The 14,200-nt window shown below is 42.9% G+C and overlaps 1 protein-coding gene across 2 annotated transcripts in view; it reads right to left on the minus strand.

Annotated features, from left to right (window-relative positions):
- Positions 1 to 14,200, minus strand: part of LOC139383902 (transcription regulator protein BACH2-like) — a 50,237-nt gene that overhangs the window by 18,154 nt on the left and 17,883 nt on the right. The window contains exons 1-2 of one of the 2 annotated variants that reach the window (XM_071128507.1): positions 13,335 to 13,686; positions 3,489 to 3,770 (exon numbers count right to left, since the gene is read on the minus strand). In XM_071128507.1, the coding sequence (XP_070984608.1) occupies positions 3,489 to 3,758 (270 nt within the window). In that variant the 5' untranslated portion in view covers positions 3,759 to 3,770; positions 13,335 to 13,686. Of the gene's footprint in view, positions 1 to 3,488; positions 3,771 to 13,334; positions 13,687 to 14,200 lie in introns of those variants that run through there. The other variant, XM_071128506.1, reaches the window with a different exon arrangement.

The following is a 14,200-nucleotide window of genomic DNA, read 5'->3' on the forward strand; positions in this document are numbered from 1 at the left end:
ATACCTGAGAGAATACTAGAGACATCAAGAAAGCCAGTCAGTTGATTATTGACAAGTTTTTCCAACACTTTTGATAAACAGGGTAAAATAGAAATAGGCCTATAACAGTTATGATCAGCTTGATCTCCCCCTTTAGATAAAGGACCACCCGTGGCTACCTTCCAAGCAATGGGAACTTCCCCAGAAAGGAGAGACAGGTTAAAAAGGTCAGAGATAGGCTTGGCGATGAGAGGAGCAGCAACCTTAAAGAAGAAAGGGTCTAAACCATCTGACCAAGATGGTTTTTTGGGGTCAAGTTTAAGGAGCTCCTATAGCACCTTGGACTCAGTGACTGCCTGCAGGGAGAAACTTTGTAGCGGGGCAGGGGAAAAAGAGGGAGAACCATCAGGGATAGTCGCATTAGAAGGGGTGGGAAATTAGGAAAAGTTGGATGGGCAAGGAGTCATGGCTGAATCAAATAGGAATCCTGACATGAAGTGGTGATTAAAGAGGTTAGCCATGTGCTTATTGTCAGTAACAACCACATCATCAACATTAAGAGACATGGGCAGCTGTGAGGAGGAGGGTTTATTCTACAGGTTTTTAATCATTTTCCAGAACTTCTTGGGGTTAGACCTGCTCCTTAAGCTAACTTTGGCCTTCCGGATAGCCTGAGTGCACTTATTTCTCATTTGCCTGAACGATAGTCAGTCAGCCTGAGTATGCGTGTGCTGGGTCTTTCAACAAATGCAATTATTGAGGTGGAGTAACTCTGCTGTAACGAATGCGCTGAGAGTCAGGAAGCAAGTTCAGGGAGTGTTTAAATAAATCAAATAAACACGAAACGCGAACAACGCACTGACATGAAAACAGAGTCAATAACACCTGAGGAAAGAACCAAGGGGAGTGACAAATATAGGGAATATAATCAAGGAGGTGATGGAGTCCAGGTGAGTCATGAGGCGCAGGCGGGCGAGACGATGGTGATAGGTGTGCGGGATAATCAGTAGCCTGATGACCAAGAGGCTAGAGAGGGAGTATACGTGACATCTGCAAGATCATGGTCGAACCAGGGGATGAACCTGTTTTTAATTCAAATTTTCTTTATGGGGGCGTGTCTGTGAACAATACCACTGAAAATATAAAAAAAGAAGGTTCAAGCGTCTTCGACGGAGGGGGGGTCAAGCTGATTCTATACCATTTAACATAGGCCAGTTCATGAAGGAAGGCTTGCTCATTCATTTTTTTTAGCAATCGTCTATGACAAATCAGGACAGGTCGTTTCACTGAGCAGCCATTACGAACACAGGCTGTAAAACAGTGATCACGAAGGTCATTACAGAAAACACCAGACTGATACCTATCAGGATTATTTGTGAGGATAACTTCGGGGAGAGTAGCCTTTTCTGGGTGTTTGGTGTCATACCTTGCGGGATTGGTAATAATTTAAGAAAGATTTAGGGAGTCCCATTGCTTCAGGACTTGGTCAGGTGGTTTAAGCATGTCCCAATTTAGGTCACCAAGCAAGACAAATTCAGACTTAGTGTAAGGGGTCAGGAGAGAGGTTAGGGCAGGTAGGGTACAGGCCGGTGCTGATGGAGGACGATGGCACCCAGCAACAGTCAACAAAGGGCTATTTGAAAGTTTAATGCTTAAAACCAGCAAATCAAATTGTTTGGGGACTGAAGGTGATCCTTGGTAAATATTGCCACTCCCCCACCTTTGGAAGATCTGTCTTGCCCGAAAAAGGTTATAACCAGAAAAGTTAACATCAGTTTTCAAAACACTCTTCCTTAACCATGTCTCAGTAATGACCAACACATCTGGATTGGAGCTGTGAATCCACACTTTCAATTGATCCATTTTAGGTAACGTGCAGAAAACCCAGGCTTTTATGAGAGCAGAAATCAGTGAAGCAGATATCAGAGCACAAGTCAGAATTGGGGCTAGCAACAGTAGATGTACATGCACATTTCCAGATATCATCAACAGTAATACAATCAAGGCACGGCAGAGGACAGGGATAGATCTGCAGTGCTGATTTATGACATCTGAATGTGCCTCAGATGGCAACAAGATCATATTGTACAGCAATTTCATCAGGTACCATGTTTACAAAGACGGCGAGAGGTGGTTAGAATAGGATGGGAGGCCAATTAGGCAGGTCAGTTTAGAACAATGAGTGCCAGAGTTAGGAATTGTGTGTGCTGTGTGTTTGTGTGTTGCGTGTGTGCACATGTTCATTTGCATGTGTGCATATATGGACCTGTGTGTCAACATTTTAATTGTATGACTTTATTTGCACCTTTTTCCTTTGAAAACCATGACCAGTGCGTGCTGCAGTAAAGTGGAGTTGTTTTGTCAAAAGTGAATTGTGTCCTATGCCTAATTGTCATGATGAAGAGAATTGAGAAAACCTTTAAGTGAAATACTACAGTAGTAAAGAAATAGCGGACCTGATGAGAATGATCGTGTTTGATGTATGTATAATTCCCAAGTCAAGGTGTCTTCGATATTTACGTGGATTACTTTACTAAAGAAGTTTGGTGGAGAATATTATGCATTGACATTACTTAACAAATATTGTGGACAATAATATGCATTAGGAACAGTAACATGTGGAAGACAAGATGTCTATAAGACTATAAAACAACATTATTGTTCAAACACTATTTATTTATTTTACAAACCAAAATGAAACTAAAAACAAGAAAAAGAAAACATCTCTGTGGAAACTATTACATCTGTAAACCATGCTATGTAATTATGATCTTAAATGTATTGATGTGAAAGTTGATTTGTATTCATGTGAATTATTTATGATTGCAAAATGTTTGAAAACTTGAATTTAAGATATACATTTTTTAAACAAACCAAAACTGAAATAAGCCATGCTTTCTAGTCATTAGAGGATGGATTTTGACATGTGAAGAAGTGGTTCAGTCGTTGATAGTGATTACTATATGAGGTAGAGTCAAATAGATAATCACATTGACAGATCTAGGACATTATATGCTAATGGCAGCCACTGTGATGTGGGCCGGGGCTGTTCCGCCCGCAATTAGATATAGTGGCGGAAACGGCGGAAAGATAACGTATCACTGATTCTGAAAATTCACACCGGGTTTTCAGGAATCCTTCCAACACTAGGTAAACAAGCTATTGGAATGCTTCAGTGTGACACCTGAGCAAGCTACTCGGCCGCCTCCCTGTCTCTATCTGACTCTCTCTCTCTCTGACTCACACAGACACAAAAGATCATGAATTTTGAGTACTCAATAAGTCTAGATTCTCTCTCTCTCTCTCTTGTCTCTCTCTTTGACTGACACTTATTTTTTACCACTCTATTGCAGGTATCTGAATGTAATGGAAGGGCTGTGTAATAATACATTGTAACAGTATAAAACGGCCACGCCCAGGGGTGCATAAAGTCTTTCAAGTCAAGTTATTAGCGCTTTCTAAGGGCTGTTAGACATACATATACATGTACATGATTGGTCATTACCCACCTTGTCAGACAGGCTGATGATTGGCTCCTGCTCGGGGTGTGTGTGTCCCAGCAGCACCTGTAGGAAGTATCTGCTGCTGGCTGCCAGGACTGCCCTGTGGGCCCTGATCTCCGTCCCCTCCACCACCACCGTCACATCACACAGGATGTCCTGCCGCCGCTGGTCCTCCAGACTCAGCAGCACGTTGGCACAGTGCACCGTCGACTCATACACGTACATGGGAGCATCCCCCGACCTGACGTGGGCACGAGCCCCCTCATCCGCAGACATCCTGCTCACGTCCTGCAGAGAACACAACACACAGACAAGATGTTTGTTGGATACACAGTCAATGGACCCAAAGGATGCAAAGGACCTAATTTCTCTGAGGTTTATTTTTTTTTCTTCTTTCTTCTACAAATATGGAGAACAGAAAATGCTGTCTCTCTCCTCCATACACGTACAAACGTGCCCACGTGCATGCACGCACAAGCGCACAAACTTTCATTCTGTTCAGGTGTTCAGTTAGACGGGGGACATACCACAGTAATGACATACCTCAAATGTGTTTTTATCACCTCTTCGCCACTAGCTTCAACAGAGAATCCTGGATTCAACACCTCTGCAAGACAAACCTGACAAACATCCCGTGATTTTCCTAATAGGATACACATGTAGTCTCTGGACTAGTCTCTCTTGACCCACATTCATAGCTCAGACGGTCATGGCGATTTGAGATTACTAGCCTACAGCACAAACAGCATTATCTTGTTGTGCTGATACCTAGGAAAGGACAACGATGACATTAGTTAAGGGCTCTAGCGCGCTACAGACAACAATGATTGAGCGTTAATTGTAAAAAATTTAAAAATAAGAAAATGTAAAGCACATTGGAAATCATATGATGTGACAATAAAAGCATCGAAAATAAATACGTTATGTGCAGGAAGTCTAAGGTAGCGTCACTCAGTATGGTTCCACATTGATTCAAAGTGGTTCAATGCGGAGGCATTTTTCATTGTGCTCATCTCAACACTGGAGCACTTAAAGCTCCTGCAGCCCTACAGACAGCTGAGGCTGCAGTCTGTCTATTTGAGCCCAGGAGTGTGTGGTGTGTGTGGACTCATCATGCTTGGAGGGGTTTCTTTCTGCTGAGTCACGGTGTTTTAATGTGCAGAGCCTGGAGCCAGGGGCCTGCTGCAGAGGAACAGACTCCAGGGGGGGAATCTTCTCAGAATTCTAAATCGTCTACTATTTGCCCTCAGGTTACCTTTATGACTAGGGGAGAAAAGGCTCACAGTAGCATCATAATATTCCCTTTCTTTGTAGCTCGATAAATAAACGGCGATGCTTGCAAACACTGTTAATAAGACACTTTGGTGTCCCTCTCCTCATAATATTTTAGTTATTACAGAATATACATTTCGACATTGATATTTTCCCCCATGTCAAAATACTGTATTTTTCAGAGCAGTGTTGACTAGTACTATTACAGTAATACGCGTGATGCCATTAATTGGTCTTGATTGAACAGATTGATTGCCCTAGTCCATAGATTATTTCATTCGTAGTCTCTGTGAGCTAAGCAGGCCAGCAGTAGAACAGAACCATCTTCTCTTTTTAACGGTTTGAATAATGTAGAGGACAAAACAACAAGGACAAAAACAAGGAGGACAAAAACAGACAAAGAGCTTGTTCCCTTTCCATGGCCTAATCTTCCACACCTTCCATATCTCTCTGCTCATCTACAGGGCAACCACAACCTTCCCTCGTTATCTTTAATACACCGATATGTCTATGGAAATGAGCCATAACTTCAAACCATTGTCAATACCCTTACAATACCTTGCGAATTAGACTAGCAACCACATGACATACCTTTGTAAATTAGACGAGCTATCGTTCTTATGTTTGACACTTGATCTTCAAAGTCCAATTCATTAACTCACCAATAACAACAGATGAATATAAAAAAAAACAGTCTGTTTCTGTAAACAAGCCGTTGCAGGTCGTTTCATCATGTTGTCTGTTGTGTGTGGATGACATATTTCGACATCATATTTGTCTGCCAGACAGACAGCTTCTAGACAGACAAGCAGCTAACTGTATAATCATTACTCCAGGCTTCTGGGAGTCCAACTGTTAATGCTTGACGAGAGCCAGGGGAGGAGAGCATATCCCCCTGCTCACCCCTCCTTCTCATCCCTTCTCGTTCCACTCTCAGCATGTCACAGTTCTGGGATCATATTGGAAATAATTGAGCTTTGACTGGTTCAGACTGAGGGTAGAGCTAGTTGGGTGAAATAAACAGGACGTGAATTGAGGTTGGCGGGGTATACACAGGATAGAAAGTGCTGTAGGACTGTTTTGCCTTGATGTGCCCGTAGGTGACTACATTGTGATAGGCTACAGTGTACACAGAGGTTGCGTAGGCAAAATCAGACATCAACTCAGAGATAAATATCAGTTGTCATTTTAGAGTACAACAGACTAACAAAGAGGAAGAGAATTCGTCTTTCAGAATGAAATAATCAGCTGGTGATACAACACTATTATTATGAGCAACGACGCAGTGAGGAACTGTGTGTGTGTATGCGAATGTGCGTGCGTGTGTGTGACATTATAAAGGCAATGAACAAACACATTAACAAAGGGCACTGTGGGAGGGTCTCCCTAAGTCTCCTTTGTAGATGACTTTATGAAGCTGTACAGTATCAGTGACAACAATTAACAATTAAATATTGAACAGCTCCTCTGGGTCTCACTGTCTCTGCCTTCTGTTCAAATGAACAAGCTCAGCACTAGATAGCACAGCTGTGATAGGCACTTACCTAACTTCATTGTTGAAGTATAAAAACATTAGCTACCAAACCCGTTCACAGTGTTGGTTAACTCCTGAGCTTCCTCGGGTGTCCACCGAATTAGGTAAATCCTCTATTAGTTTTAAGGCACCTCACTGCTGGAACGATTTACAAAACTCATTACAATTGGATGTTCTGGTGCCACTACGGCAAACTAAAGTAGTGATTGAGGTCCTAGTAGCTGAGAAATGTCATTGTTTTTCTTATAAAATTGTTCATTGTATTGATCGCTGTTTTGTTTCATATCGTATTTAGGATGTTTACGTTACTGTGATCAGGGCACCGTTGTGAATGAGACTCGGATCTCAATGGGTTAGCCTCAGAAGCTCAACTCAAAGGAATGCCACATCGATCCACATCATCTTCCATAGTTAGGGTTGCAAAGGGAGGGTTATATTACCTCGAACTTTTTATGTTTACCAGTAAACTACTAGAATTTTGGTAACTTTCAATGATTTAATGTTTTTTATTTATTTATTAAATAAAGATATTTATCTTTATTTAACCAGGTAGGCCAGTTGAGAACAAGTTCTCATTTACAACTGCGGCCTGGCCAAGATAAAGCAAAGCAGTGCGACAAAAAACAACAACACAGAGTTACACATAGGATAAACAAAAGTACAGTCAATAACACATTAGAAAAATCGATATACAGTGTGTGCAAATGGAGTAAGGAGGTAAGGCAATAAATAGGTCATAGTAGCGAAGTACTTACAATTTAGCAAATTAACACTGGAGTGAAAGATGTGCGGATGAGGATGTGCAAGTAGAAATACTGGTGTGCAAAAGAGCAAAAAGGTAAATAAAAACAATATGGGGATGAGGTAGGTAGTTGGATGGGCTATTTGCAGATGGGCTATGTCCAGTACAGCTGCAGAGATCGGTAAGCTGCTCAGATAGCTGATGCTTAAAGTTAGTGAGGGAGATATAAGTCTCCAACTTCAGCGATTTTTGCAATTCATTCCAGTCATTGGCAGCAGAGAACTGGAAGGAAAAGCGGCCAGAGGGGGTGTTGGCTTTGGGGACGACCAAGGAGATATACCTGCTGGAGCGTGTGCTATGGTGTTATGTTGTTATGGTGACCCGTGATCTGAGATAAGGCGGAGCTTTACCTAGCAAAGACTTAGAGATGACCTGGAGTCAGTGGGTCTGGAGACGAATATGTAGCGAGGGCCAGTCAACGAGAGCACACAGGTCGCAGTGGTGGGGAGTATATGGGGCGTTGGTGTCAAAACGGATGGCACTGTGATAGACTGCATCCAGTTTGCTGAGTAGAGTGTTGGAGACTATTTTGTAAATGACATCGCCGAAGTCGAGGATTGGTAGGATAGTCCGTTTTACGAGGGTATGTTTGGCAGCGTGAGTGGTGGAGGCTTTGTTATGAAATAGGACGTTGATTCTAGATTTAATTTTGGATTGGAGATGCTTAATATGAGCCTGGAAGGAGAGTTTACAGTCTAACCAGATACCTAGATATTTGAGGTTGTCCACATATTCTAAGTCAGAACTGTCCAGAGTGGTGATGCTAGTTGGGCGGGCATGTGCGGGCAGCGATCGAGCAGTTGGAGGCCACGGAAGGAGTGTTGTATGGCATTAAAGCTTGTTTGGAGGTTTGTTAACACAGTATCCAAAGAAGGGCCAGATGTATACATAATGGTGTCGTCTGAATAGAGGTGGATCAAGGAATCACCAGCAGCAAGAGTGACATCATTGATGTATACAGAGAAAAGAGTCGGCCAGAGAATTGAACCCTATGGTACCCCCATAGAGACTGATAGAGGTCCATACAACAGACTGAGAAGTGAGAAGTAGCTGAGAAGTAGTTGGTGAACCAGGCGAGGCAGTCATTTGAGAAAGGCTGTTGAGTTGCGCAGCAACTCACTGCCTTCCTGAAGACAAGCAATGTATACGAAGTGCTTCAGTCTGGTTTTAGACCCCATCATAGCACTGAGACTGCACTTGTGAAGGTGGTAAATGACCTTTTAATGGCATCACACCGAGGCTCTGCATCTGTCCTCGTGCTCCTAGACCTTAGTGCTGCTTTTGATACCATCGATCACCACATTATTTTGGAGAGATTGGAAACCCAAATTGGTCTACACGGACAAGTTCTGGCCTGGTTTAGATCTTATCTGTCGGAAAGATATCAGTTTGTCTCTGTGAATGGTTTGTCCTCAAGGTTCCGTTTTAGGACCACTATTGTTTTCACTATATATTTTACCTCTTGGGGATGTCATTCGAAAACATAATGTTAACTTTCACTGCTATGCGGATGACACACAGCTGTACATTTCAATGAAACATGGTGAAGCCCCAAAATTGCCCTCGCTAGAAGCATGTGTTTCAGACATAAGGAAGTGGATGGCTGCAAACTTTCTACTTTTAAACTCGGACAAAACAGAGATGCTTGTTCTAGGTCCCAAGAAACAAAGAGATCTTCTGTTGAATCTGACAATTAATCTTAATGGTTGTACAGTCGTCTCAAATAAAACTGTGAAGGACCTCGGCGTTCCTCTGGACCCTGATCTCTCTTTTGAAGAACATATCAAGACCATTTCAAGGACAGCTTTTTTCCATCTACGTAACATTGCAAAAATCAGAAACGTTCTGTCCAAAAATGATGCAGAAAAATTAATCCATGCTTTTGTCACTTCTAGGTTAGACTACTGCAATGCTCTACTTTCCGGCTACCCTGATAAAGCACTAAATAAACTTCAGTTAGTGCTAAATACGGCTGCTAGAATCCTGACTAGAACCAAAATATTTGATCATATTACTCCAGTGCTAGCCTCCCTACACTGGCTTCCTGTCAAAGCAAGGGCTGATTTCAAGATTTTACTGCTAACCTACAAAGCATTACATGGGCTTGCTCCTACCTATCTCTCTGATTTGGTCTTGCCGTACATACCTACACGTACGCTACGGTCACAAGACGCAGGCCTCCTAATTGTCCCTAGAATTTCTAAGCAAACAGCTGGAGGCAGGGCTTTCTCGTATAGAGCTCCATTTTTATGGAACGGTCTGCCTACCCATGTCAGAGACGCAAACTCGGTCTCAACATTTAAGTCTTTACTGAAGTCTCATCTCTTCAGTGGGTCATATGATTGAGTGTAGTCTGGCCCAGGAGTGAGAAGGTGAACGGAAAGGCTCTGGAGCAACGAACCGCCCTTGCTGTCTCTGCCTGGCCGGTTCCCCTCTTTCCACTGGGATTCTCTGCTTCTAACCCTATTACAGAGGCTGAGTCACTGGCTTACTGGGGCTCTCTCATACCGTCCCTGGAAGGGGTGCGTCACCTGAGTGGGTTGATTCACTGATGTGGTCATCCTGTCTGGGTTGGCGCCCCCCCTTGGGTTGTGCCGTGGCGGAGATCTTTGTGGGCTATACTCAGCCTTGTCTCTGGATGGTAAGTTGGTGGTTGAAGATATCCCTCTAGTGGTGTGGGGGCAGTGCTTTGGCAAAGTGGGTGGGGTTATATCCTTCCTGTTTGGCCCAGTCCAGGGGTGTCCTCGGATGGGGCCACAGTGTCTCCTGACCCCTCCTGTCTCAGCCTCCAGTATTTATGCTGCAGTAGTTTATGTGTCGGGGGGCTAGGGTCAGTTTGTTATATCTGGAGTACTTCTCCTGTCCTATTCGGTGTCCTGTGTGAATTTAAGTGTGCTCTCTCTAATTCTCTCTTTCTCTCTTTCTTTCTCTCTCTCTGAGGACCTGAGCCCTAGGACCATGCCCCAGGACTACCTGACATGATGACTCCTTGCTGTCCCCAGTCCACCTGGCCGTGCTGCTGCTCCAGTTTCAACTGTTCTGCCTTATTATTATTCGACCATGCTGGTCATTTATGAACATTTGAACATCTTGGCCATGTTCTGTTATAATCTCCACCTGGCACAGCCAGAAGAGGACTGGCCACCCCACATAGCCTGGTTCCTCTCTAGATTTCTTCCTAGGTTTTGGCCTTTCTAGGGAGTTTTTCCTAGCCACCGTGCTTCTACACCTGCATTGCTTGCTGTTTGGGGTTTTAGGCTGGGTTTCTGTACAGCACTTTGAGATATCAGCTGATGTACGAAGGGCTATGTAAATTAATTTGATTTAATTTGATTTGAGTCTGCCGATAAGAATACGGTGATTGACAGAGTCGAAAGCCTTGGCCAGGTCGATGAAGACGGCTGCACAGTACTGTTTTTTATCGATGGAGGTTATGATATAATTTAGTACCTTGAGCGTTTCTGATGTGCACAGCGAAGAAGGTACGGTAGGATTCGAAATGGTCAGTGATCTGTTTGTTAACTTAGCTTTCGAAGACTTTAGAAATGTAGGGTAGGATAGATATAGGTATGTAACAGTTTCGGTCTAGAGTGTCACCCCCTTTGAAGAGGGGGATGACCGCGGCAGCTTTCCAATCTTTAGGAATCTCAGACGATACAAAAGAGAGTAATAGGGGCTGCAACAATGGCGACGGATAATTTTAGAAAGAGAGGGTCCAGATTGTCTACCCCAGCTGATGTAATCTATCACAAGACATTTAGTGGCCCTTTTGGGTCCTTCAGATTATCACAGGTGTCTGTAATTATCTCTGGCCCTCTGTGTGGCCTTATCACATTAAATTATTAAATAATTAAAAGAAATATCACAAATTTAATGACAAAGCTGTTAAACATTATCCTAAATATGAACCATAAACTTAGTAAATACCATTGGTATTTAATCAAATCAAATTTTATTTGTCATATACAAATTAATTATCAGATGTTAATGCAAGTGTAGCGAAATGCTTGTGCTTCTAGTTCCGACCATGCAGTAATTTCTAACAAGTAATCTAACAATTTCACAATATGAGGGTTTCAGCATGAAATATCCGTTAAAAAATGTTTTACACACTTTTATTTATTTTACTATGTCAATATGTATTTGTTGTCAATGTTTTGGCATCAAAATGGTGGGAGTTGTGAAAAAAGTCAATAGTTGAAAGAGTTGCAAAATAATGCCATTGTTGATGTTTTTTTCATTAATTAGGCTATTTTCTCTTGAACCACGTGGTCTATCTACTAGAAACTTGTGGACAATATAGACACTGATATAAAAAATGAATACTATATATGAATATATATTTAAAAAGTTATTCAAGTATAAATTACCAAAGTTACGATAGATTGCCATAGATTTTCTGCTAATTAGCTAAATTAGTGAAGATTCCAGTAATTTTAGTAAATTACCGGTGGCTTTGCAACCCTACCCATAGTACCAAATCAAAAGAAGAAATAAAACACAGTTTTTACAGTGCATTTATTTTTCTAGGATAAAATTTGATTATATATTATCCCTGTTTCGACCTGGAGTTTCCACAGGGAATGCACATAAACTTTTGAGTAATTTAGTGCAATATTATAACATGGCATTTGTAGTTTAAAGTGAGGCTAGCCTATATTCAATCCATCTGCATCTATCAAAACACATCTAAGGCTGCCCCCTGAGTGAGAAGGAGGAAGAAAACAACCTTGTGATCGAAAGTAAACCAGCAGGATTATCAGCAACTAGCTGTGAATTATTTAGCACAGAGCACAGAGAGTGGGGCCCCAGTCTTCCTCTGGGCTGGCAGAGAAATATTAATTAACAAACAGTAATAATTCAGGGCTTCCCACTTGAAGGCCGATGTTGGTGGTGATGTACAGTACACTATACACCACTGACAACTGCTATGCCCTACTTCCCTCCACCCTGTGTTCTTCCTGCCCTGATTATGTCTTATTTTCAACTCACGACAATGTGTGCGTGTATGTGTGTGGTGTGTGTGCGTTGGGAGTGTGTGTGAGAGAGAATAAGAAAAGGAAGGTGATGAAAGTGGGTTTTGCGTGAGGTTTACCTCGACCAAAACACACAAAGCCAAGCTCGACGGCAATGTGTGAAATCAATAAAACAATGTCAGACTTCTTTCGTTCCAACACATATTGGGGAAGAAAATATAACACATTTGTTTTTATAATTAGTCATCAAACGGGGCATTAGGTGAAACATCATAAGACCAAAGCAAAAGTAATTGGGCAACAGGGTCCATTACCAGGGGCCTTCCCCTGAGGGCTGCTGGGACGGAAATGCACCAGTCACATCATCATCTGCGTTTAACAAAACCTCTTTGTTCTAGAATCAGGGTTAGGAGATCTCACTTTCAGAAGGTCAGTGAAACCCATGACATACAGTATGTCATCTGAGGTCATACCTAACACTGTTTGTGCGAGTCTCAATCTTCTTTACGGCTAAGTCACCCAGGCATTGTGAAGTGAAATTAGATTTACTGCAAACGAGCTCCCCACTGGCCCTCCAGACAGGAAAATGGCATATTCAAGGGTTACTCGAGACGCAACTGAAGGGCGAGTCGACCTGTGCACAGACAGCCTGTTTAATAAAGGGCCTGTTTCATTTCAGATGAACTAGGTTAGAGCACACGGCATCTGAAATTCATTCATCACGGAGAGGAGAGATCCTTCATTATGAGTAGTTCATGATTTAACTACAGAATAGAGAGAAAGAACCAGCGAGAGAAAGGAAAAAGAGGGAGACTGAGTGTGTGTGTGTGTGTGTGTGTGTGTGTGTGTGTGTGTGTGTGTGTGTGTGTGTGTGTGTGTGTGTGTGTGCAGTAGTAGTAGTGGTGTAACTTAGAATCTACTCCCCTCTAGACGCTGACATGATACATTGAACGTTGGCTCCCATCTCTGGCCATTGACTATCAATAGTCACTTTCACCTTGCTCGCTACCTCAGCGCACAGACATGCACACGCATACATTTTCTGAGGGAAAGTCATGCACAAACAATGGACCCACAATGTGGGTCACAAACTTAGTCAGCCCAAGATAGCTGGGTCTCCACTCCACAGCTGTATTCGACTTAAGGTTGCACACATTCTTTCTCCCCAAAAACAACTTCTTTGTAATGGTGGACACTCCATGAAAGGACAACAACACACTCACTAAAGAGTTATCATCCACCACAACCATGAGTCATGCAGTGCATACCTCAGAAACCTTTACAGAGCAATGGCGTAATGTCTCTCTCTAGTCCATGTCAGGGTCAGTGACTCCAGTTAAATGCACCCTAGGCCTAGTAAACCCTTTCTCTCAGTGGGCCAGAGCAGATATTCCCCATAGGTAACAGCAGAAATGCATGGTGGTGCTGGAGAAAAGCAGTATGTCCATGCTAGCCAGCCAGTCAGTGGGGAGCGCGGTCACGTCGTAGTAGCCTGGAGAGTATTTTGGGCGTGTGGTGGTAACTAAACTAAAGTGAAATAAGCGGAGGGAGCAGGAGGAGTGAATCATGACTTCCCACAGCTCAGCGCTTTGTTGGTCGGAGCCCAGCCAGCCCAGGGTGAGTCACCACCACAGCCCAGTTTAGAATGGTAACACACAGCTTAGAGCTAGCCGAGCGTCCATGTGACAGAAACGTACACTGTTGCTCTGGCCAGGAATAACCCCCAGCAGTCAGTCAGTGTGTGTAGAGAACTAACACAGCTGCCCAGCATTCATTCATGGTCAAACATGGACAGGCTGTTGAATGGATGAGTGTGTGTATATATGTGTGTGTTCGTGTGTGTGTCTGTGTGTGTGTCTGTGTGTGTGTGTGTGGGGGTCTGCATGGCTGCTTAATGCTTGACAATAGCCATGTCAGTACAAACAGACCATTCTCAGAATGTATCAGTAACCACACAAGGATTTCAGTTGAAAAATTCCGCAAACAGAGAAAACATGAAAAACATCTCAGATTCAACGGTTCCTAGAACATCAGAGTGGCTTAAATGACCAAAGTCATCCAGGAGTGATTGTAAAGGCTTTGTGTGAACCCTAAGAACTACATGTCTCCTCTGGGTCTGTATCAAGGCTGACCC

This window comes from Oncorhynchus clarkii, chromosome 25 (assembly GCF_045791955.1).
Source record: "Oncorhynchus clarkii lewisi isolate Uvic-CL-2024 chromosome 25, UVic_Ocla_1.0, whole genome shotgun sequence".
In the NCBI taxonomy this organism is placed as follows: domain Eukaryota; kingdom Metazoa; phylum Chordata; class Actinopteri; order Salmoniformes; family Salmonidae; genus Oncorhynchus; species Oncorhynchus clarkii.